Here is a 20,987-nt window from a genome sequence, read left to right on the forward strand (position 1 = left end):
CTACTATCTGGAGGTACAGGAGGGCCCCCCGGGCAGCTTCGGGCCCCCCGGCTTCGCCGCTACCGCCGCCGTCCCCCCCTCGGGCTGGAGGGGTGAGGTGGGTGCCCCACTGCGGCCACCGGGACCGCATCTCTCCCCCACCCCCAGTCCTGGGCCCCTGCAAACCGAACCTGTCCCTTTCCCCACTTGAGCACAGAGGTGTCCGAAAGGCTGGAGCTGGGGGCTAGCTGCCCCACTTCCAGTGCCTATGCTAGGTCAGATGTCCCTGCAGGTTGCCAGGAATAACCTCTGCCCTCCTCCCACCCCTGGGAACTTTCTAAGCCGCCTCCTCTGAGCACTCCTCATGTGTTAGGTTCTCTTCTTCCTCCAAGCTCCTCTACAAGCACTTCCCACCTCCCATCTCCTTTTCCTTCTGACCAGCACTGGTATGTTCTCACCCCCACCCATTGTCCATGTGGAGAGTCCAGCCCATCCTCTGTGTGGCCGGGCCCGGGGTCAGCTGATGCCGTTTCCTCTGCCCCTCCCAGTCTAGAGAGCCCCCTGATGTCCCACCCTGCCCTTCCTCCTCCAGGGCACTAAGGCACAGTACCTGGCAGCCAAGGCCCTGAAGAAGCAGTCGTGGCGATTCCACACCAAGTACATGATGTGGTTCCAGAGGCACGAGGAGCCCAAGACCATCACGGACGAGTTCGAGCAGGTGAGGCCCCTCCCTGAGCCCCTCCCACGCTGGTCCCCGGTGGCACCCCTGCTGGCCCTGCCTCCTTTCACCATCACCTGCAGTCAGCTGCCAGCTCTGTCCAGACACTGTCCCATCCTTCTTCACTAGGCCAGCTCCTAGTCACCCTAACCTGCCCCCAGCCACACAGCCCTGCGCCTCTCCACTGGCACAGGAGGGCATGTCCTATCCCCCACCCGAGACCTCAACGCACAGATGCCTTGATGGCCTCCTTCCCCCACGTCCCCATCACTCAGCAAACATGAATGGGGAAGCTATTCTTTTTTTTAAGCAATCTTCTCCAGTTGCAATTAATTGATTGGAACTTCTTGCAAAATGCCCTGGAGGAAACTACCTGGGTTTGAGCCCACCTCTAGCTGGGTGACCCTGGCAAGTCACTCGAATGTTTTCGTGTCCATTTCCGTATCTGTAAAATCGGGGTGACAGGACCCACCTTACACAGTTAAGAGGATTAAATGAGTTAATCACACTTATGGACTTAGTGGTGCCTGCTACGTAGCGTTAATGGGCGTTCTGTATTTTGTTCAGAGTACTGTTCCTGGGTTCCACAATGCTTTTCCCACCAGATATTTGCCTAATGCAAGTGCTGAACCAGCTCCTGGTCTGTGGAGAACTCAGTCCCCTCCCCTCGGTTCTTTCAGGTCCTTTGAAGCATTTCAGCCGTTCAGAACCCAGCCCCACTCCCACTGTGCCTTCTCTGACACCACAGACTTCCTGTCCCCTACTGGTTGGGTCCAAAGTAATCAGCCAAGTTAGTCTATTTCCAGGCCTCACTCCAGAAAGCCCCACACCACCACTGTCACCAGTAAACGTCTGTCCACCTCAGGCTGTAGACAGCCTGTTCCACCTCTAGACGGGGTAATGGCCTCAAGGGGTTTGTGAAGACGCAGTGCTAGGACACACATCACCTCCTCGGCACCTGAGCGGTGCTCAAAAGCCACAGCCATCCTGAGAAGCAAGAGAACGTCACAGACGTGCCCAGGCCACAGCCAGCTCTGGCACGGGCCGGGCCGCGCCTCCTTCATGTCCTCCTAAGTGGGCCGAGAAACCTCTCCTGCCTGAGAAGAGCGTGGCTGGGGCGGAGCGCCGTGGTGCGTGCATGCGCGCAGGGCCTGGCGCCCGGCACATCATCGCCCGAGAACAGGCCCCTTTGTCGGTTCTGCTCGGCCCCCCGACCACCTCCGCATCCACTCACTGACCGCCTTCTCCCCCGGCCAGGGCACCTACATCTACTTTGACTACGAGAAGTGGGGCCAGCGGAAGAAGGAAGGCTTCACCTTTGAGTATCGCTACCTGGAGGACCGGGACCTCCAGTGACACCGGCCCCTCCCTCTGCCCTCCCCGCCCCCGCATGCTGATCCCCTGCCCAGGTGAGGGCCCTGCCCTGGAAGACAGGGGAGGCCCCAGGTCACGGGGGCACCCCCCACCCCCAGGAAGCAAGGAGGTGGCCAGCAGGTCCCTTCCTCTGAGCCCCGGCCTGGGGGCGAGGGCTGCCCCCTCCTCCCCTCCCCAGTGAGGGACATTTTTTGGTAAACCTATTTTCATTTTGGAAAATATTTATGAATAAATAGTTTTATATGACGGCTGGCGGCAGCAGCCTCTCCTGTGCCCCTCAGGAGTCTGAGCGAGAGGATGGTCCTGTCTGCGGGGCCGCCGGGCCAGCTGGGGGTTGAATTGGGAGTTGTACTGCCTCCTTCGGTCATCAGCCTCTTCTTCTGGCTGCTCCTCTGGTCCTCGGACCCTGGCCAGCAGAGCCTCTGCCCGGGCCCTCTCAGCTGCTTCCCGCCGCAGGCGTTCAGCTCGAAGCCTGTCCAGGGATGGGGCCCTGGGAGAAGAAGAGTCAGGCTAGAAGGCTAGGAGCTGCCATCAGACCCCCTGCCTGCACTGGACATGCCCCTGGTCTTGGCACATGAACCATTCAGCCGGCCTTGTGCCAGGGGCAAGGATCTGCCTCCCCTTCTGTGGGCCTCTGTCCTCCCCGCTCTTCAACAGTCAGGGGTCCCTTTCACTCAGGAAAGCCTGCTGCTGGTCACCTGTGTGACACTGAGCACTGCGGGGCCTGTTTCTCTTGCTGCACAGACAGCTGGTCAGCACTCCCGCTCTAGGCGTGGAGGCTGCCATTGCAACACAGACCTGCTCTCACTCTCCCTGGTTCTCAAACTCAGGTCTCTTAACAGGACCCCACAGAGCCTCAGTGTCCATAGGTTTTGCATTAACATTCAGTGTGTTAGAATTGAAAACATCTTGAAAACACCAGGATCTACCCCTAGCCATCAGAAGTGGCAGCTTTTGGAAACCTCCCCTGCACACTCAAGAACCCAGTGAAGAGCTGAATGCTGTGGCTAGGATTCTCAAGAGCCCTTGAAGGGGCGGCGGGCCCCTGGGTGGGGGGGAGCTGAGAACCTTGTCTGCCCCACCAGCCCATCCCAGCATCCCCTCAGGCATTCTCCTTACTCTTTGGGCTGTTGTTTCTCAGACCCTTTCTTTTCCTTTCTGCTGCAATCACCCCAGTCACCACTGTGTCTTCTCTTCTTCCCCAAGTGCTTCCGCATCTCCAGAAGAGGGTCCAGGCGGTTCTTGACTTTCCCATCTGGTCCTGGGCCGGCTGGGGGTGCCCCTTGTCTCGGGGGCAGCTGGTACCAAGGGGGCTGAGTCTGAGCTTCTGCTGCGCTCTGGCCCAGGTATGTTAGGATGCCCAGAGCCTTCTCTTGCCTCTCCTGAGGGGACAGGAAATACAGAAGAGTGTCAAGTGTGTCTCCCCTCTGGAAGCCCTGGATGTGACAGCAGGGACACCCACGGCCAAGGAAGCAGAACCATTCAGCCAACAAGTCGAAGGCCTGTTCAGAGCCAACTCTGCCAGGCACTGGGGACACAAGAGACCACAGCTGGGGCTTCTGCAGGGGGGTGCAGTGGCAAGCTCTTAACAGCAAGGAGAGGTAGAGCTAGCTGCTTTAGGGTTCAAAGGCAGGCATCTTTGGGGATATAAAAAATTTAAAAAGCCTGACCAGGCGGAGGCACAGTGGATAGAGCGTCAGACTGGAATGCCTAGGACCCAGGTTCGAGACCCTGAGGTTGCCTGCTTGAGTGCGGACTCATCTGGTTTGAGCGAAGCTCACCAGCTTGGACCCAAGGTCGCTGGCTCGAGCAAGGGGTTACTCGGTTGCTAAAGGCCCACGGTCAAGGCACATATGAGAAAGCAATCAATGAACAACTAAGGTGTCACAACGAAAAACTAATGATTGATGCTTCTCATCTCTCTCCGTTCCTGTCTGTCTATCCCTATCTCTCTCTGACTCTGTGGAAAAAAAAAAAAAAATCAAAAGAAGCAAGCAAGGCAGAGAAGAGACTGAGCAGGGAAAGGACAAGTTTATCCCTGGGGGTAGGTGAGCAACATATCTGCTCTACATTGTACAAAGCCTAGTTCACCCTTCCCAAATCCCCTGCCTAGAGGCAGTATCAGGTTGAAGACTTGAAGGATCAGGACCTGCAGCCTCAAGCCCGGGGGGGGGACTCGAGCTTTTACTTTCAAGCCTCCATGGGCCCAGATGACTATAACCAGTACTTCTAGAATGCTGTTCAGTTCTGTTTTGAGTCTGTTAGCTCACTTAATTCCCACTTGTGTGTCCCATACTCCTGTTAGTTGCACCTGAGGGCAGAGCGCCCCTTCCAGTTCCCTCGAAAACTGATTGGAGTTGGCGAGGTAGGCTTACTTTATCCTGTCGCTTTTCTTCCTCGTACTCCTTGTTGCTTCGGGTCACCCCTTTCCCTTCCTCTAGCAGCTCCCGAAACAGGTCGACAGGGCCCGAATTCGGGGCTCCTGCATCTGATGCTTCCAGCTCAGGTAGTGAGTTCTGATGCCTGGCTTTCTTCCGCAGGAATTCTGTGCGGGCCTGGGGAAAAAAAAGTAGGCAGAACATTTGGAAGTTAGATGTGACCTGAGGAACCATGAGTCTGGTGCCGGCCACAGAATCTTAGTCCACTGTGCCGGGCACCCTGGAATGGGAGGGGCACTGTGAGCCCAGAAGCATCCATCCATCCTGCAGAGAAAGTGGAGAAATGAGGGGACACCTGGGTTTGTAAGATGCTTTTTGAACAGCACACCAGAGGGGTTCCCAATCTCAGGGACACAAGAAGGACAAATATGAAGGCAGCCAAAACATGTATTAGGACAGGCTGAGTTCCAGGAAGGGCTTCAAGTCACTACTCCAGTCGATATTCAATCTCTACAGAAATGTGAATTTTTTCTTCTTTTTTTTATTGAGAGAGGGATAGACAGGGACAGACAGGAACGGAGAGATGAGAAGCATCAATTATTTTTCGTTGCACTTTGCGACACCTTAGTTCAGGGGTCAGGAACCTTTTTGGCTGAGAGAGCCATGAACACCACATATTTTAAAATGTAATTCCGTGAGAGCCATACAACGACCTGTGTACGTTACGCATTATCCAATAAAAATTTGGTGTCCCAAAGGACAGCTGTGATTGGCTCCAGCCACCCGCAACCATGAACATGAGTGGTAGGAAATGAATGGATTGTAATACATGAAAATGTTTTATATTTTTAATATATTTTTTTAAAGATTTTATTTATTGATTTTAGAGAGATGAGAGAGAGAAAGGATGGTGTGGGTGGGAGGCATCAACTCATAGTTGCTTCTCATATGTGCCTTGACTAGGCAAGCCTGGGGTTTTGCACCGGCGAGCTCAGCGTGCCAGGTCAAAGCTTTATCCACTATGCCACCACAGGTCAAGCTAACATTTTTTTTTATTAAAGATTTGTCTGTGAGCCAGATGCAGCCACCAAAAGAGCCACATCTGGCTCGTGAGCCATAGGTTCCTGACCCCTGCCTTATTTGTTCATTGATTGCTTTCTCATATGTGCCTTGACCGTGGGCCTTCAGCAGATGGAGAAACCCCTTGCTCGAGCCAGCAACCTTGAGTCCAAGCTGGTGAGCTTCTGCTCAAACCAGAGGAACCCGTGCTCAAGTGCAACCTCAGGGTCTCGAATCTCTATCCACTCACTGCGCCACCGCCTGGTCAGACCAGAAATGTGAATTTAAAAAGCCCAGGCCAGCCTGACCAGGTGGTGGCCCAATGGATAGAGCGTCAGACTGGGATGCCAAGGACCCAGGTTCGAGACCCCGAGGTCGCCAGCTTGAGCGCAGGTTCCTCTGGTTTGAGCAGAAGCTCACCAGCTTGGACCCAAGGTCGCTGGCTCGAGGAAGAGGTTTCTCCGTCTGCTGAAGGCCCACGATCAAGGCACATATGAGAAAGCAATCAATGAATAACTAAGGTGTCACAACAAAAAACTGATGATTTATGCTTCTCATCTCTCTCTGTTCCTGTCTGTCCCTGTAAAAATAAATAAAAAGCCCAGACCAACTCCCAGCCAACGCAGAGGACCAGATTAGTTGAAGGACTGACAGCCAGATGTAAACCAAACAGCTGAAGGAGCCATAGAGAGAACCTCTGGTGTCTGTGCGCGCGCGTGGGCGGGGCAATGCAAAGCGCTCCGCCCCTCCGCACTGGCGTCCTCCCTGATGCCAGCTTTCCTCTGCATGCACCATGGAGTTGACTGACAACGCCCCTGTAAGAACGAACGGGGCTGGAGGGATGTCGCCCCGTCAAGCGCTCTGCGCTGGGCGAGCATCCAGTAGGCGCCCAATAAATACATTGTGCAGGTAAACTAAAAAATGGCCCGAGTTTCCTCGACCTGCCCAGGGGTTCCTTTATTCACATGCTCCTAGTTTGTGCCAGGCATCGCTCTGGCCCCGCGAAGATGAGCGAGAAAGGTTCCCAGGTGAACAGCATTGGGTTCCACCAGCGCTGGGCACCAAATCCTGCGGGGAAACACTGCGCTTGCGCGCCGTCCCACTTCCGCTCCCTTGAGGAGCGCCTGCGCGCTTGGCCCAGCAGTCCCACCCGGCCGCTCTCGGAGCCTACCTCCTGCTGAGCGAGCAGCACTCTCCGCTCACGCTCTTTCTCCTCTTCCCGGGCCTGGGTCTCGTCACGCCGGACACGGGCGACATTGTCCTTGTTCCGGACGTGCCAGCTCTTCTTGGGCAAGATGTTCATGGCGCCGTACACGTCTAGATACTGGTAGGCCCGCCTCCTAGCACTTCCGATTGGCAAGAGGATGTCCCGCCTTATTACTCCCGCTGCGGTCACGGATTGGCCCTGAATTGATTGACATGCACCGCCGTCGCGTCGCCTAGCAACCACTGTATCAACGTTCTGAACCAATCACCAGTGTCCCTACTCCCAAACTCTTACGGCATGCGGCCTCTGATTAGCTAGCATGCCTGTCATTTGATTGGCTGCGACCCGCTGAAGGCTTGCACGCAAGTTTCAAACAGCACTCGGCTGACTACGCCCGTGTTTATTGACACAAGAATGAAGAAGGTCAGCGGACAGAGGGTCCAGGGCCCTGGTAATTTCAGATCCCCGGTCTGGAAAGGGAGTGCAGTCGTCTTCAGTTTTCCCATTTTACAGATGATGTGGCTGAAGCTGACAAACGGTTTGGTTTGGGGCAGATCTGGGTCTGAAAGTGGGTCGTCACCCTGAGCCAGGCTAGGGAGGTCAAAGAGCCCCGTTGGTCGAGCTCAGCGCCACAGCGCGCTGTGCCAGGAAGACTTTATTCTGCGCCTCCTGGGGTAAAGGATAAAGAGAGGTGGAGATGAATCAGACTTTCCCCCCCTATTCTTCTCCATATTCCCCAGGACCCTTTCCCAGGGATCCGGCCTGGCTCACCGTCTCTATCTGCTTTTTGAGCTCAGAGATGAGGCGTCCATACGAGTTAGCCAGGGCCAGGGTATACATCATCAGGATGCTAGAGGGTACATGAATAAAAGCCATTTTCCAAAGCCCCTTAGAACATCTTCAAATTACAGGTCCTTAGAAACCAGGGGTCAAAAAAAAAAAAAAAAAAAAAAAAAGAAAGAAACCAGAGGTCTGGATGCCACACTCCTCCTTCAGACCCGGAAGTCCAGGCCGGCAGCCTGCCCCTTTCTTCAGATTCAGGAGTTTAGGCCCCCAGTTCCCTCCTCTGGGACGCAGGCAGCGTGGCCCCCACATACATTCAAACTGAAACTCAGGAGTCTGGGCCCCCTCACCTGGAGAGCAGCAGAAGGGGCACAGCAAAAGCTTGGGTCCCCAGGAAGAAGAGGAACTTCTGGGTGATTTGAGGGAGTCTGGAAATAGACTCAGGGATCTGGGCCCAGATGGATAACTGCCCGCGGAATGGACCACACAGCTTAGAAGGCGGGATCCTGAAGTCAGAGACAGTCAGCGATCAAGGATGGCCAAGAATCAGGATCCGGGATGAAGACAGAGGGAGGGACAGAGAGGCAGGTGCCTCTCACACTTACAGGAAGATGCTGTAAAGCACGGGAACGGCGGAGATGGCCAGACCCAGGAGAAGGACCAGAGGGAAAAAGAAATTCGCCGTGGAGGCTCGAAAGGTGCGGGAGGCCGGGGAACAGGTGGAGAAGAGGGCGAACTGGCAGGGGAAGAAGGAAATCTGAGACACAAGAATCTGACCCCTACTGTGTGTTTCCCCATCGAGTAATCCTGGCCCCTGGCCCTTCCTCACTTAGGAGCCAGGAATCCCCAGGAGTCGGGTCACTTCTTCCCTCAGACCTAAATGGAGGGATGCCCTAGACCCCTCCTTCTCCCACATCTGGGAGTCAGTCTTCCCTTAGGACCCAGTCACATCCCTCCATTCCCCAGCTCCCACCTCCTCCCCGGCGCTCCCCACACCTAACCTTCTTCAAATAGAAGAGGAGCAGGAATTTGGCTGTGTTGAGCAGGGGCAGTAGAGGGCAGAAAAAACTTCCCACCCAGACCACTGTCTGCGCATAGATGAGCCCTAGCACCTCGTCGGGCACCTGGAATTCCTGGGTCCCCACACGACGCAGCGCCCCAGGACAGAGACCACAGAACAGCCTGAGGGGAGGGGCCAGGCAGAGTCAAAGGGGTGCCAGTCAGGGGTTTCCCCTCCTCCGCCGTCTACCCCCAATCAGAAGTGAGCCGATCTGAGGGGCGGAGCTGTCAAGGTTCTGGAGGGGGTGCGTCTGAGGACTTAGCAGGGCAAAGAAAGGGAGCGGTCAGACGGGACTAGAAGGGGAGGGATGAAAACAGAACTGGGTGGTGGGGCGGGGCCTGTTCTGAAAGGGGCGGGGCCACAGTGAGGAGCAGGGGCTCTCACTTCCGAGGGAACTGGATGAGCAGCACTATGGCCAAGCCAGTCAGCAGATCAAAAAGCAGGAGTTTGTACATCTCCTGCCCCAGCCGAGTTTCCCAGCACTGAGGAAAGAAGAAAGGGTTGAGGGGCCCTGACCAGGTAGCTCAGTTCCTTAGAGCTTCAACCTCATATGCCAAGGTTGTAGGTTCCACACTCAGGGCACATGCAAGAATCAACCAATGGATGCATAAATAAGTGGAACAACAAATCAATGTCTCTCTTTTCCTTTCTCTCTCTAAAAATCAATTAAAATTGTTTGAGAAAAAGGGGTGAGGATGGTGAGGATGACCTCAGTACCCAGGCAACAGAAGGCCCAAGCACCCAAGTCTCTAAATCAGAAGCGTATGAGATACTTTCTCTGGGGTCTTCAGTTTTTTTCTGAGCATCCATACCCCTAGCTCCTCCTTCCTCCAGACTAGGAGTCTAGGCCAACCCAGTCCCTCACCTCCTTTGAGGACCCAGGAGTCCTGGCCCCCTGTCCTCCTCACCGGTAGATTTTTGTAATCATAGCCACAGGTTTTGCACTTCTCATCTTCTGCATTGCCCTTGCAAGTGATCTCACTCCAGAGAGAGAGAAGCAGGACCAGCAGGGAAGCCAGGCGGAGAAACACAGTCCTGGCAAGGAAGAGAGAAGGGATCAGCCCGGACTGAGGCCTCTTCTGTGCAAAACGTGCTCACAAGTCTCCCCATTTCACAGATGAAGAAACTGAGACTCGGGGACAGAGAGCCAGGATGGACTCCAGATCTCATTGGACCCCACACTGTTGGTATTTCTGTATGTTCTCTGCTAGCACCAATGTTCCTGGGCCCACCAGAACCACCGTGACCACCAGCCCATCCCCAAAGTTTGCAACCTGAGCAAGATCAAAATGATCTGGCGGCTCCTGGTGTAGCCCTCCAGCGGGGCAATGACCTTGAACATGGGCGGCAGCACCAAGTTGACCCCAGAAATGAAGATGGACGGAAGGTACTCCACTCCGAGCACTAGCAGGGGCATCCGTTGGACAAGGGGCCGAGACTGAGATGGAAGGGGGCCAAGAGAAGAGGCTCTGTAGTCCTGGGGGAGCCATGCTGGAGGTGGTTTCCCAGCCTCTTCCTTCAGCACCCTGAAGTCTGAGGTCCAAACATAACTTCACCATCCCTCCTCTCTAAGATTTCAGGAATTGTAGACTTCAGTTCCCTCCACCCTTGGAAATGTAGGTTCCAGGACCCTGGACCCTCCTCTTCCAGACCCCTCCACACCTTCAGCTTCTTAGTGGACCCTGTAGCCCAGTAGACGCCGTAGAAGGCTGCCCCCAGGAGCGCGACCACCAGCAGGTTGAGCAGCACTCGCACCGACCACACCCTGGCTTGCTGGCCCAGGGTCCGCTCTGCAGCCTGGCGCTGCACCTCTGCCTCCTCCAGCTCCACCTGAGTCCAGGAGAATGTCTGCTTGGATGCCATTTCCCCAGCCCCGGCTGGTGGCCCAGAAACCCCAGCGCAACTACAAGTGATGTAACAACGCCTTCCTAAAAAGACTTCAATAATCTTTGTCTTAGCCTCTCCGAGGCTCTGCAGGTGACAGTCTACAATGTAGATGTAGACTCTATATCTCCCGGCCCCGCCCTTTCAGGCCCCACCCAGCACCAGAAGCCACACCCACACCAAGCCTCTTGCCCCCGAGGCCCCGCCCCCGAGGCCACACCGGTACTCATCCCTGGTACAACTTCCAGTTTTATTTTATCAAGCCCTTTCTGGCCAAACCGTTCTCAACTTTGAACCAAGAAGCTTTGGGCCCCACATTCCCCAAAGCCTGCCTCCTTAGGAGAAAGCCCCACCCAGCATCTCCCCAGATGTCACAACCGGGGCCTAGGCCCCGCCCTCTATCTCAGCTCCGCCCTCCCTATCTATTGTTGACCCTGCCCCCTAAGCGCACCTGCAGCTCATACAGGATGAGGCGCTGGCGCAGCTGCACGTGGACATCCCCGCAGAGGCCAAAGTCCCAGGCAGAGAACACCCGGTGGCTGTAGCTGGTCAGGACCCCGGACTCGGCCAACAACGTCTGCTTCAGCCTGGACACCGAGCTAAGAAAGGGGAGACATGGGGGCACGGGGCGCGGCAGGAGAGTCAGAGCAGTATGGGGGACAAACAGGGAAAATACACCCTAACATCTTGGGCATTTGGCGACCTGTCACCTGGTGGAGAAAGTGTCAAAGAGTCCTTGGATAGATCGAGATAGACCCAGAGGAGATCAGACACCCAACAGAGAGACAGGGACATAGGAGATAGGGACCCAGAGTGAGAAGGACAAAGACCCTATGGAGACATAGATGTAGACGAGGACTCTAACCCCAAAGACTCAGAGATTCAGAGAAAGGGAGAAAAGGACTCAATGAGAAGGAGGAAACGGTCTAGAAAGAGGAGGTCAAAGATTCAGAGACATCCAGAGAAGTAGGTGGGGAAGAAAGACAGACTCAGATAAGTGGGAGGCGGGATAAAGAAATGGAAAAGATGGGTACAAAGATCAGAGGAAAGAAAAGAAACAGAAAACTGGGCAGAAAGGCCCTGGTTGGGTAGCTCAGTTGACTAAAGCATCATCCCCATACACCAAGGGTGTGGGTTCGATTCTTGTTCAGGGCATATACAAGAATTAACCAATGAATGCATAAGTAGAACAACAAATTGCTGTTTATCTCTCTCTCCCTCTAAAATCAATCACTCAATAGGTCGATCAATCAATAAATCAATCAATCAAAAAAAAAAACACCACAACTGGGCAGAGAGACTCCATATCCACCGTCTCTGCCCCTATGCCGGCCTCCATCATCACTCTAGTGGACCACTACACAAGACTTCTACCTGGTCTTCCTTCCTTCCACCTGTGCCCTCTCAGAATCCGTTCTCTGTTCCTGAGCAAGTGAAACCTTATTTTTATGCAGATTAGCTAGGATTCCGCTGCTTCTCCTTGTTTGTGAAGTCTAGGCTCCTTCATAGCATAGCCAGCCAGGCAGGGCCCACCTTATGTGAACCCCACCTACTTTTCCAAGTTCAAATCTCCTTCTTCTTCTTCTTCTTCTTCCTCCTCCTCCTCCTCCTCCTCCTCCTCCTCCTCCTCCTCCTCCTCCTCCTCCTATTTCCCCAATCACTCCAAACCTCTTGCCACCAGAGGGCCTTTGCGCTCATATAATTCCCTCTGCCTGAATGAAGTCCCCGTGTCTCTGTTGTTCACCTGGCTGGCTTCTCATCCGCCTGGTCTCCACCTCCAGGTCACCTCCTCAGAGAGTCCTTTTACTAATCACTCCAACTAATAAGGTCCCCAGCCATTATTCTTTTTTTTCTTTTAATTTTTTCCATTGATTTGAGAGAGAGAGAGAGAGGGAGAGAAAGGAGGGAGGGAGAAGCATCAACTCATTCCACTTAGTTGCACCGTTTAGTTGTGCACTCACTGGTTGCTTCCCATTATGTGCCCTGGCTAGGGATAGAACTTGTGACCTTGGCACGCTGGGAAGACGATCTATCCACTGATCCACTCGGCCAGAGCCCCCAGCCATTATTTTTTATCACAAGGGGTTCCAAACTACAGCCCCAGGACCAAATCCAGTTTTTCTAAATAAAGTTTCATTGGAACAAGGCCACACCCATTATTTGCATATTGTCTATAGCTGCTTTGACCCTGCATCTGTGGACTTCCATTGAGACAGAGACCATGTGATCTGCAGAGATGAAAATATTTTCTACCTGGTCTTTGCTTTTTTTTTTTTTTTTTAAAGGGCTGATTCCTCCTCTATCGTACCATCTCATTTGTTTTCTATGTAGTGCTGCTCCCAAACTGAAATGGTGGATTTTTTTAAATATTTATTTTTGTGAGAGACAGAGAGAGGGACAGATAGGGACAAACAGAAAGGAAGCATCAGTTCTTCATTGCGGCACCTTAGTTGTTCATTGATTGGTTTCTCAAATGTACCTTGACTGGGGGGCTACAGCAGAGTGAGTGACCCCTTGCTCAAGCCAGCAACCTTGGGCTCAAGCCAGTGACCCCACACTCAAGCTGGTGAGCCTGTGCTCAAGCCAGCAACTTTAGGGCTTCAAACCTGGGTCCTCTGTATCCCAGGCCGATGCTCTATCCACTGCACCACCACCTGGTCAGGCTGGATTTGTTGTTTATTGAACAACCTGTCTCACAGTTTATCTCCCTTACTACACGGTGGGGCAAGTGCAGCCCCTTAACGGCATCTTGAGTCAATTTCTTCATATGAGTGGAAACACACCAAGCTCTACCCTTTGGTTTGTGTGTGATGCCTTTAAAAAGAAAAATCTATACAGTCAACTAATATTTGACAAGGGAGCCCACATGCTCACAGGGAAAAGGATAAGTCTCTTCAACAAATGGTGCTGGGAAAACTGGACAACCACATGCAGAAGAATGTGATTCTTATACCACTCACCCACATTAACTCTAACTGGATTATATACTTAAACGTAAGACCTAAAACTGAGAAACTCCTAGAAGAAAACAGGAGGATAGCCTTACAGACACTGGTCTTGGCAATGATTTTGTGGATATGACAGTGAAAGCATAGACAACAAAAGCAAAAAATTAATAAGTGAGATTAATCTAAAGACCTGACCTGTGGTGGCGCAGTGGGTAAAAGATCGACTTGGAACAGTGAGGTCCCTGGTTTGGAACCCTGAGCTTGCCTGGTTAAGGCACATATGGGAGTTGATGCTTTCTGCTCCTCCCCCCTTCCCTCTCTCTCCCCCCTCTCTAAAATGAATTTTAAAAAATAACTTAAATAATTTATTTAAAAATAAATTAAATAGCTTTAGCACAGCAAAAGGAACCATCAACAAAATTAAAAAACTTGTGGAATGAGAAAATATTTGCAAATCATATACCTGATCAGAAGTTAGTATCCAAAATACACACTCTTGAACAACAACAACAACAACAGCAAAATTCCAAGGAATTGAATAGACATTTCCCCCCAAAGACATACAAATGGCCAGCAGACACATAAAAAGGCACCCAACACCACTCATCAGTAGGGACAAAACCAGAGTGACCTATAAAGTCACACCTGTCAGAGTGGTTATCATCAAGAAAAACAGAGAGAAGTGCTGATGAGGATGTGGAGAAAGGAAAGCCCTCATCCACTGCTGGTGGACATGTCAACGGGTACAGCCACTATGGAAAACAGTATGAAGGTTCCTCAAAAAATTAAATGGAGGTATTGTATGATCCAGCGATCCTACTTCTGGGTACATATTCAAAAACACTGAAATCGTTACCTCCAAGAAATATCTGCACCCCCATGTTCGTTGCCACATTATTTGCAATAGTCAAGACATGGAGCCTGACCTGTGGTGGTGCAGTGGATGGAGCATTGACTTAGAGCACTGGGGTTGCAGGTTCAAAGCCCTGGGCTTCCCTGGGGTACACATGAGAAGCAATATTGCATGTTGATGCTTCCTGCTCCTTCCTCTCTTCTCTTTCTAGTCTCTCTAAATCAATAAATAAAATCTTTTTTTTTTTTTTTTGTATTTTTCTGAAGCTAGGAACGGGGAGAGACAGACAGACTCCCGCATGCGCCTGACCAGGATCCACCCGGCACGCCCACCAGGGGGCGAAGCTCTGCCCACCAGGGGGCGATGCTCTGCCCCTCCGGGGCGTCGCTCTGTCGCGACCAGAGCCACTCTAGCGCCTGGGGCAGAGGCCAAGGAGCCATCCCCAGCGTCCGGGCCATCTTTGCTCCAATGGAGCCTCGCTGCAGGAGGGGAAGAGAGAGACAGAGAGGAAGGAGAGGGGGAGGGGTGGAGAAGCAGATGGGTGCTTCCCCTGTGTGCCCTGGCCGGGAATCGAACCCGGGACCCCTGCACGCCAGGCCGACACTCTACCACTGAGCCAACTGGCCAGAGCAAATAAAATCTTTTTTATTTTTTCCTTTTATTATTACCATCATCATTAATTTGAGAGAGGCAGGGACAGAGAGAGAGAGAGAGAGACAGGAACATCAAGCTGCTCTTGTCTGTGCCCTGACTGGGGAATTGAACTGGCAACCTCTGTGCTCCAGGACGACGCTCCAACCAACTGAGCTCTCCAGGCAGGGCTTAATTTTTATTGCTTTTTTAGAGAGACAGAGAGAGGGAAGGTAAGCATTTGTTGTTCCATTCAGTCATGCATTTTTTGGTTGTTTCCCATGTATGCCCTGACCAGCGATAGAACCTGCAAACTTGTTTCGGGACAACCCTGTTAACCAACTGAGCTGACCAGCCAGAGCCAATAAGTAAAATCTTAAAAAAACAAAAACAAAAAAAGACGTGGAAATAACCTAAAGTATTACAAGGAACTGGGAGTGTGTGGGAGAGAAAGAGAAAGATGTAGCCCAAAGTGTACAAACTTCCAATTGAGACATAACTAAGTTCTGGGGATCTAATGTACAGCTTGGTAGTATAGTTAATACTGTATTGTATACTTGCAACTTGTTAAGAGAGTAGGTCTTAAATGTTCTCACCACAACAAAGGGTAATTATGTGATGTGATACTCTTACACATGATGTAAGTGTATCGAATCACCACTGTTGTACACTTCACACTTATACAATGCTATATAGCAATTATATCTCAAAACAGCTAGAAAAAATTCAATGTTAAAAAAAGAACACCCTCCCTCGCTCCCCGGCCAAGTAGCTCAGTTGGTTAGATTGACATTGCAAAACACCAAGGTTGGGGGTTTGGTCCCAGTCAGGGCACATACAAGAAGCAAACAATGAATGCATGAATCAGTGGAACAAATTGATGTTTCTCTCTCTCTCTCTCTCTCTCCCTCCCTTCACCTAACTCTCTAAAAATCAATAAATAAAAGATTGAAAAATAAATTTTTAAAAGGAAGAAACTCAAAATTTATTGTCAACTTCCTCGCCCAAGCAACCATCATCTCCCTCCTGAACTGTAGCAACAACCATGTCCTCTAACACACCGTATAATCGACTCATCTATGACTTACTGCTTATCACCCGTCTCCCAGCTCAAATGTCAGCTCCACCAGGACACGAGCTGTTGGCTTTTTGTTTTGTTCCACTGTCTGTTTCACCAACTGCCGAGAACATGGCCCAGCACACAATCAAGTGCTCAATAATTATTTGTTGTATGGCCCTACCGGCGGTGGCACAGTGGATAAAGCATTAGACCTGGAATGCAGAGGTCACGGGTTCAAAACCTTGAGCTTGCCTGGCCAAGGCACATATGGGAAGAAATCAATGAACAACCAAAAAGTGAACCAACTTTGAATTTATACTTCTCCTACCTCTCCTCCTTCTCCCTAAAATCAATAACATAAAATCGTAAAAAAGAAAAAAAAAAGTTGTATGGATGAATAAATGAACGACCACTATTTGTTTCCAGTTTAGCTCGTCTTCCTTCCATAAAAGCTGTAATTAATTTATTGCATACCGAACCCACTAGCCACTGGAGGGTGGCTAGAGAAGTTCCCCCATCTTTATCCCTGGCCCCGAGCACTTACGAAGCATTTTAAACATATATTTCAACTCAAACAGAGAGAAAGGGATCACAGAGTGAGACTCGGAGGCTCCTCCCCACAGCGCGCCCCAGGGTCGGGGTTCTGGGTGTGCGGGCTGGCACTGACCGGCGCAGGATGAGCAGCAGGGAGAACAGGCCGATGGCGAAGGTGGAACACAGGTAGGCGACGGCCAGGTGCGGGCGCGGCGGGTAGAACCCATAGAACAGAGGGGACCATTCCAAAAATCCCTGGGGAGGGAGGAGCGCAGCAGGGGTCACCGCGAGGCCGGTGGGACGGCGATCCGGGCCTGGGGGCGGGGTGCTCAGGGAGCGTCTCCCACCCGGGAGCGCAGGCACTCACCCGTCCCGAGAGCAGGTTGAACAGCTGGGAGGAGTAGGCGATCAGGCCCTGGGGGTTGGGGTTGTAGGAGCCGCACGGCGAGGAAGTGTTGGGGCTAGGGGGGCCCGGGGGAGCCCCCTCCAGCCAGGTGGGTAGCAGAGTCAGGCAGACCTTCAGCACGGAGGCCAGCACGTTGAGGAACAGCAGGAAGCGCAGCAGCAAGAAGTAGGACTCGGTACCCGCGCCGTACTGGCCTGTAGGGGGCGGCGAACAGGCCGCGATCCTTTGAGTCCGGATCCTGGCCCCTCCCCCCTCAGACCCGGGAGTCCGGGCCCCCAGCCCCTCCCCCCTCAGACCCGGGAGTCCGGGCCCCCGGCCCCTCCCCCCTCAGACCCGGGAGTCCGGGCCCCCGGCCCCTCCTCCCTCAGACCCAGGGGTCCGGGCCCCCGGCCCCTCCCCCCTCAGACCCAGGGGTCCGGGCCCCCGGCCCCTCCCCCCTCAGACCTAGGGGTCCGGGCCCCCGGTCCCTCCTCCCTCAGACCCAGGGGTCCGGGCCCCCGGCCCCTCCCCCCTCAGACCCAGGGGTCCGGGCCCCCGGTCCCGCCCCCCTCAGACCCAGGGGTCCGGGCCCCCGGACCCTCCTCCCTCAGACCCAGGGGTCCGGGCCCCCGGTCCCTCCTCCCTCAGACCCAGGGGTCCGGGCCCCCGGTCCCTCCTCCCTCAGACCCAGGGGTCTGGGCCCCCGGTCCCGCCCCCCTCAGACCCAGGGGTCCAGCCCACCCGAAGGCCCTAGCCCCAGCACCACCGCACCCCCGATCCTCTTCAGCGTCCACGCCCAGGGCTCCACGTTGCGCAAGCCTTCTCGCATCTTCTCCTTGGACCTCCTAAGCAGCAGGGCCCAGTTACTCACCCTGGACTTTGAATCCTGAGCCATTTGGTTCCTGGACTGGCTTTGCCTGGGAGGAAACAGAGACAGAAAACTAAGGGTCTAGCTGCCTGGAATGGAAACCACCCAGATGTAGACACCACCCGCCAAGGCGTCGTGGTGAGTTTCTACCACGGACGCCCCATAGCAATGAAAGGGAACAAATGCTGCTGAGCATAGGCAGGAGGCAGAACGCTGAGACCGCGGGGTTCTATGCACCAAGACCGCGGGGTTCTATGCACACGAATTCCATCCAGAGCAAGCGCTGGAGAGCCGCACCCATCGCGGATGCAGTCCCAGGTGGGCCGGATCGGGAGAAGAGCCAGGAAGCGATCGATCGATCGCGTGTGTGTCTGGGAAGGAGTTCTTGTGGGGAAGAGACAGTGGGGTGCGGCAGGGAAATAGCACACAGGGTGCTTCAGGGGGCAGCAATGTTGTCTCTCCTCGTAGGTGGGTTCATCTGGGTTCCCACTATCGGAAAGCTCTTTGAGTCTGTATCATCTCTCCTGCCCTTTTCTGTAGGCAAATATCATCATCATAAAAAAAAAAAAAAAAAAAAAAAGGAACAGAGAAAAAAGAAAGCTGTGATATTGTGATTTATGATGCTGAATCTATATTTGGTCTTCGTCCCTGTGGCTGAGCTCCAAAACCTTTGGAATTGCCTCAGTGTTGAGAGCGCGTTAGATGTCCTGTGCTGTTACTGGGGTGACGTTTGGAAAGCACTTGAGGGTGGGGGTCTGGTTGCCAGAGGAGCCAACCATGGGCTGAGATGGTTGCGATTTTGACTCCCACACCCCCATCCTGGGACGGGAGAGGGGCAGGGGGTTGACTCAATCACCAATGGCCAATGCTTTTTTACTCATTTGTGCCTATGCATGAAGTCTCCATAAACACCGAAAAGGACAGAGGGGTTCAGAGAACTTCCGGGCTGGTGAACATGGGACTGAGGGTAGTGGTGATCACCAAGAGGCTGTGGAAGCCCCACACCTTTCCCCCACACCCTGCCCTCTTCACCTCTTCCATCTGGCTGCTCCTAAGTTAACACCTTTTATAATAAACAGTGATCTAGTGAGTAACATTTCCCTGAGATCTGTGAGCCATTCTAGCAAATTCAACCCCAGGATGGAGTCGTGAAAACCTCTGACCTATATAGCTGGTCAATAAGAAGCTCAGGTGACAACCTGGACTTGTGACCGCTGTCTGAAGTGGGGGCATTTCCGAGGGACTGAGTCCTTCACCTGCGGGATCTGACTGTTGCTGGTAGAGGGTGTCAGTTGTTGAATCGTAGGACACCCCAGCCGGTGTCGAGGAATTGCCTGGTGGTGTAGGGGGAAACAATTCACACAGACATCGAAACTGATGGCAACATTATAGAAAGAAACAGGGGTCACTTTCAAGGGCCACCCGAGCAGCCACATGGGCCCCATTCCTAGAAGGGCCTCACACTTGTTCGTAATGTTTTCCTGTTGTTATCTTGACAACAGGGCCCGGTGTGCTCACTTTTCACCGGACCCTGCAAAGTTTGTATGGGGAGAGAGGAAAGAAAGGAGTAAAGAGGAACAGGCTTGGCAAAGGAGGACATAAAGCAAAGAGGAAAACACTCATAAAAGATTGCTGACACAGAGAGAAGTAGCAGCGGAGAGAGGCTTTGAGAGAGAGAGGAGACCAGGGAGAAGAGGAAGCAGAGAGAGGAGTGAGTCCTGAGCCGCAGACAGACAGGGCTCTTTGGCATCAGAGACGCAGAGACACACGGGGGGGGGGGGGGAGCCCAAGGAGGCAGCGCTGAGAGAGGCCCACGGAGCGGAGACGGCGGCCCACGGCGGAGGTGGGCGTACCTGTATGTCCGTCTAGCCTGCATGGGCCAGGGCAGTTCCCGGGGAGAAGAAGGTTCCTGCAGCTCCTTTCGGGAGGCTTCTGAGAAGGCCGGGATGCTCCTCTCTCCACCCTCCTCCTCCTCCAGAGCGCCCCAGGGCAGCACCCCAGGGCCTCGGTACCGAAGGGTCGCCGCGCTGGGGAGCTCATTCAGTACCGAGGACAGCGACGGGCCTGGGCAGAAGGGCAGGGGGCTAAGAGAGCTCAGGAGTGCAGGCCCCCAATTCTTCCTCCCTCAGACCGGGGAGTCCGGGCCCCCGGCTCCTCCTCACTCACACTCGGGAGTCCGGGCCCCCAGCTCCTCCTCCCCGCTCAGACCCGGGGTCCAGCCCCCGGTCCCTCCTCCCTCAGACCCGATGTGTACCCTCCAGGCCCCTCCCCCCTTAGACCCGGGGGTCCGGGCCCCCGGCCTCCCCCCTCAGACCCGGGCGTCCAGCCCCCGGCCCCTCCTCCCTCAGACCCGATGTGCACCCTCCAGGCCCCTCCCCCCTTAGACCCGGGGGTCCGGGCCCCCGGCCTCCCCCCTCCCTCAGACCCGATGTGCACCCTCCAGGCCCCTCCCCCCTTAGACTCGGGCGTCCAGTCCCCGGCTCCTCGTCCCTCAGACCCGATGTGCACCCTCCAGGCCCCTCCCCCCTTAGACCCAGGAGTCCGGGCCCCCGGCCTTCCCCTTCAGACCTGGGGGTCCGGGCCCCCGGTCTCCCCCATCAGACCCGGGCGTCCAGTCCCCGGCTCCTCCTCCCTCAGACCCGGTGTGCACCCTCCAGGCCCCTCCCCCCTTAGACCCAGGAGTCCGGGCCCCCAGCCTTACCCCTCAGACCTGGGGGTCTGGGCCCCGGCCCCTCCTCCCTCAGACACGATGTGCACCCTGCAGGCCCCTCCTATCCCAGGACCCTGGAGTCCACTCCTCAACTTCCTTTTCCCTTTCATCCAGTTGTCCGGGGCCCTGGCTCTCCCACTTTTTTCCGTATACCGAGTCCCAGCCCCTAGTTCTTTCCTCTCCCAGAACTCGGGTGTGGGTCTCCAGGTTCCTCCCCAGGATCTTGGATTTCCAACCTCCGGTTCCCTTCTCCCCCAGAAATCCAGGAGTCGAAACCCTTCCCCTTGTGCCCTCTGGACCCGGGCCTCGGATCTCCATCGTCTCCCGTCTCCCAGGTACTTCCGCCAGCCAGCGGAGGGGCTCAACCTGGCTCCCACCTGCTCTGGCCTCCCGGGGTGCCGGCCACCCGCCAAAGGAGCCGCAGGCCTCAGGTTCCCACGCCCGGTTCTCCTCCATGGCCTCAGGAGCAGTTGTGTTTCCGTCCCCAGCAGCTAGCTGGGAAGGCACGGCCCCAGGGAAGGGCGGGGCCCAGGGCAGGTCGTACCTGGGCGGCAGGT

The 20,987-nt window shown here is 54.3% G+C and overlaps 3 protein-coding genes across 3 annotated transcripts in view; 1 reads left to right on the forward strand and 2 right to left on the reverse strand.

The window, feature by feature from the left end:
* CNOT3 (CCR4-NOT transcription complex subunit 3) overlaps positions 1–2,317 on the forward strand; it is a 17,356-nt gene extending 15,039 nt beyond the window's left edge. The window contains 2 exon segments of the mRNA XM_066374350.1: positions 570–697; positions 1,955–2,317. Coding sequence (XP_066230447.1) covers positions 570–697; positions 1,955–2,053 — 227 coding nt within the window. The 3' untranslated portion in view covers positions 2,054–2,317.
* Positions 2,275–6,861, reverse strand: LENG1 (leukocyte receptor cluster member 1). The gene is made up of 4 exons (XM_066374351.1): positions 6,680–6,861; positions 4,447–4,626; positions 3,191–3,453; positions 2,275–2,561 (listed from the first exon to the last, which is right to left on the reverse strand). The coding sequence occupies exons 1-4, from the start codon at positions 6,809–6,811 to the stop codon at positions 2,294–2,296; spliced, it is 843 nt and encodes a 280-aa protein (XP_066230448.1). The 5' UTR covers positions 6,812–6,861; the 3' UTR covers positions 2,275–2,293.
* Positions 6,862–7,095: 234 nt separating this feature from the next.
* On the reverse strand, positions 7,096–20,966 carry TMC4 (transmembrane channel like 4). The gene is made up of 15 exons (XM_066374352.1): positions 20,808–20,966; positions 19,574–19,784; positions 17,624–17,769; positions 16,835–17,067; positions 16,601–16,722; positions 10,894–11,041; positions 10,221–10,388; positions 9,833–9,996; positions 9,467–9,593; positions 8,943–9,040; positions 8,500–8,680; positions 8,104–8,234; positions 7,849–8,004; positions 7,487–7,565; positions 7,096–7,384 (listed from the first exon to the last, which is right to left on the reverse strand). The coding sequence occupies exons 1-15, from the start codon at positions 20,884–20,886 to the stop codon at positions 7,316–7,318; spliced, it is 2,112 nt and encodes a 703-aa protein (XP_066230449.1). The 5' UTR covers positions 20,887–20,966; the 3' UTR covers positions 7,096–7,315.
* Between the last annotated feature and the right edge of the window lie 21 nt (positions 20,967–20,987).

Source organism: Saccopteryx leptura, chromosome 3, assembly GCF_036850995.1.
Source record: "Saccopteryx leptura isolate mSacLep1 chromosome 3, mSacLep1_pri_phased_curated, whole genome shotgun sequence".
Lineage (NCBI taxonomy): Eukaryota > Metazoa > Chordata > Mammalia > Chiroptera > Emballonuridae > Saccopteryx > Saccopteryx leptura.

Coding starts and splice junctions, on each gene's coding strand:
- LENG1 (XM_066374351.1), bottom strand. CDS start 6,811: ATGAACATCTTGCCCAAGAAGAGCTGGCACGTCCGGAACAAGGACAAT. Junction 4,627..6,679: donor TGCTGCTCGCTCAGCAGGAG/GTAGGCTCCGAG, acceptor TTTTTTCCCCAG/GCCCGCACAGAATTCCTGCG. Junction 3,454..4,446: donor AAGAAAAGCGACAGGATAAA/GTAAGCCTACCT, acceptor CTGTCCCCTCAG/GAGAGGCAAGAGAAGGCTCT.
- TMC4 (XM_066374352.1), bottom strand. CDS start 20,886: ATGGAGGAGAACCGGGCGTGGGAACCTGAGGCCTGCGGCTCCTTTGGC. Junction 16,723..16,834: donor TCAACCTGCTCTCGGGACGG/GTGAGTGCCTGC, acceptor CTCCCTCCCCAG/GGATTTTTGGAATGGTCCCC. Junction 9,997..10,220: donor GGTCCACTAAGAAGCTGAAG/GTGTGGAGGGGT, acceptor CTTCCATCTCAG/TCTCGGCCCCTTGTCCAACG.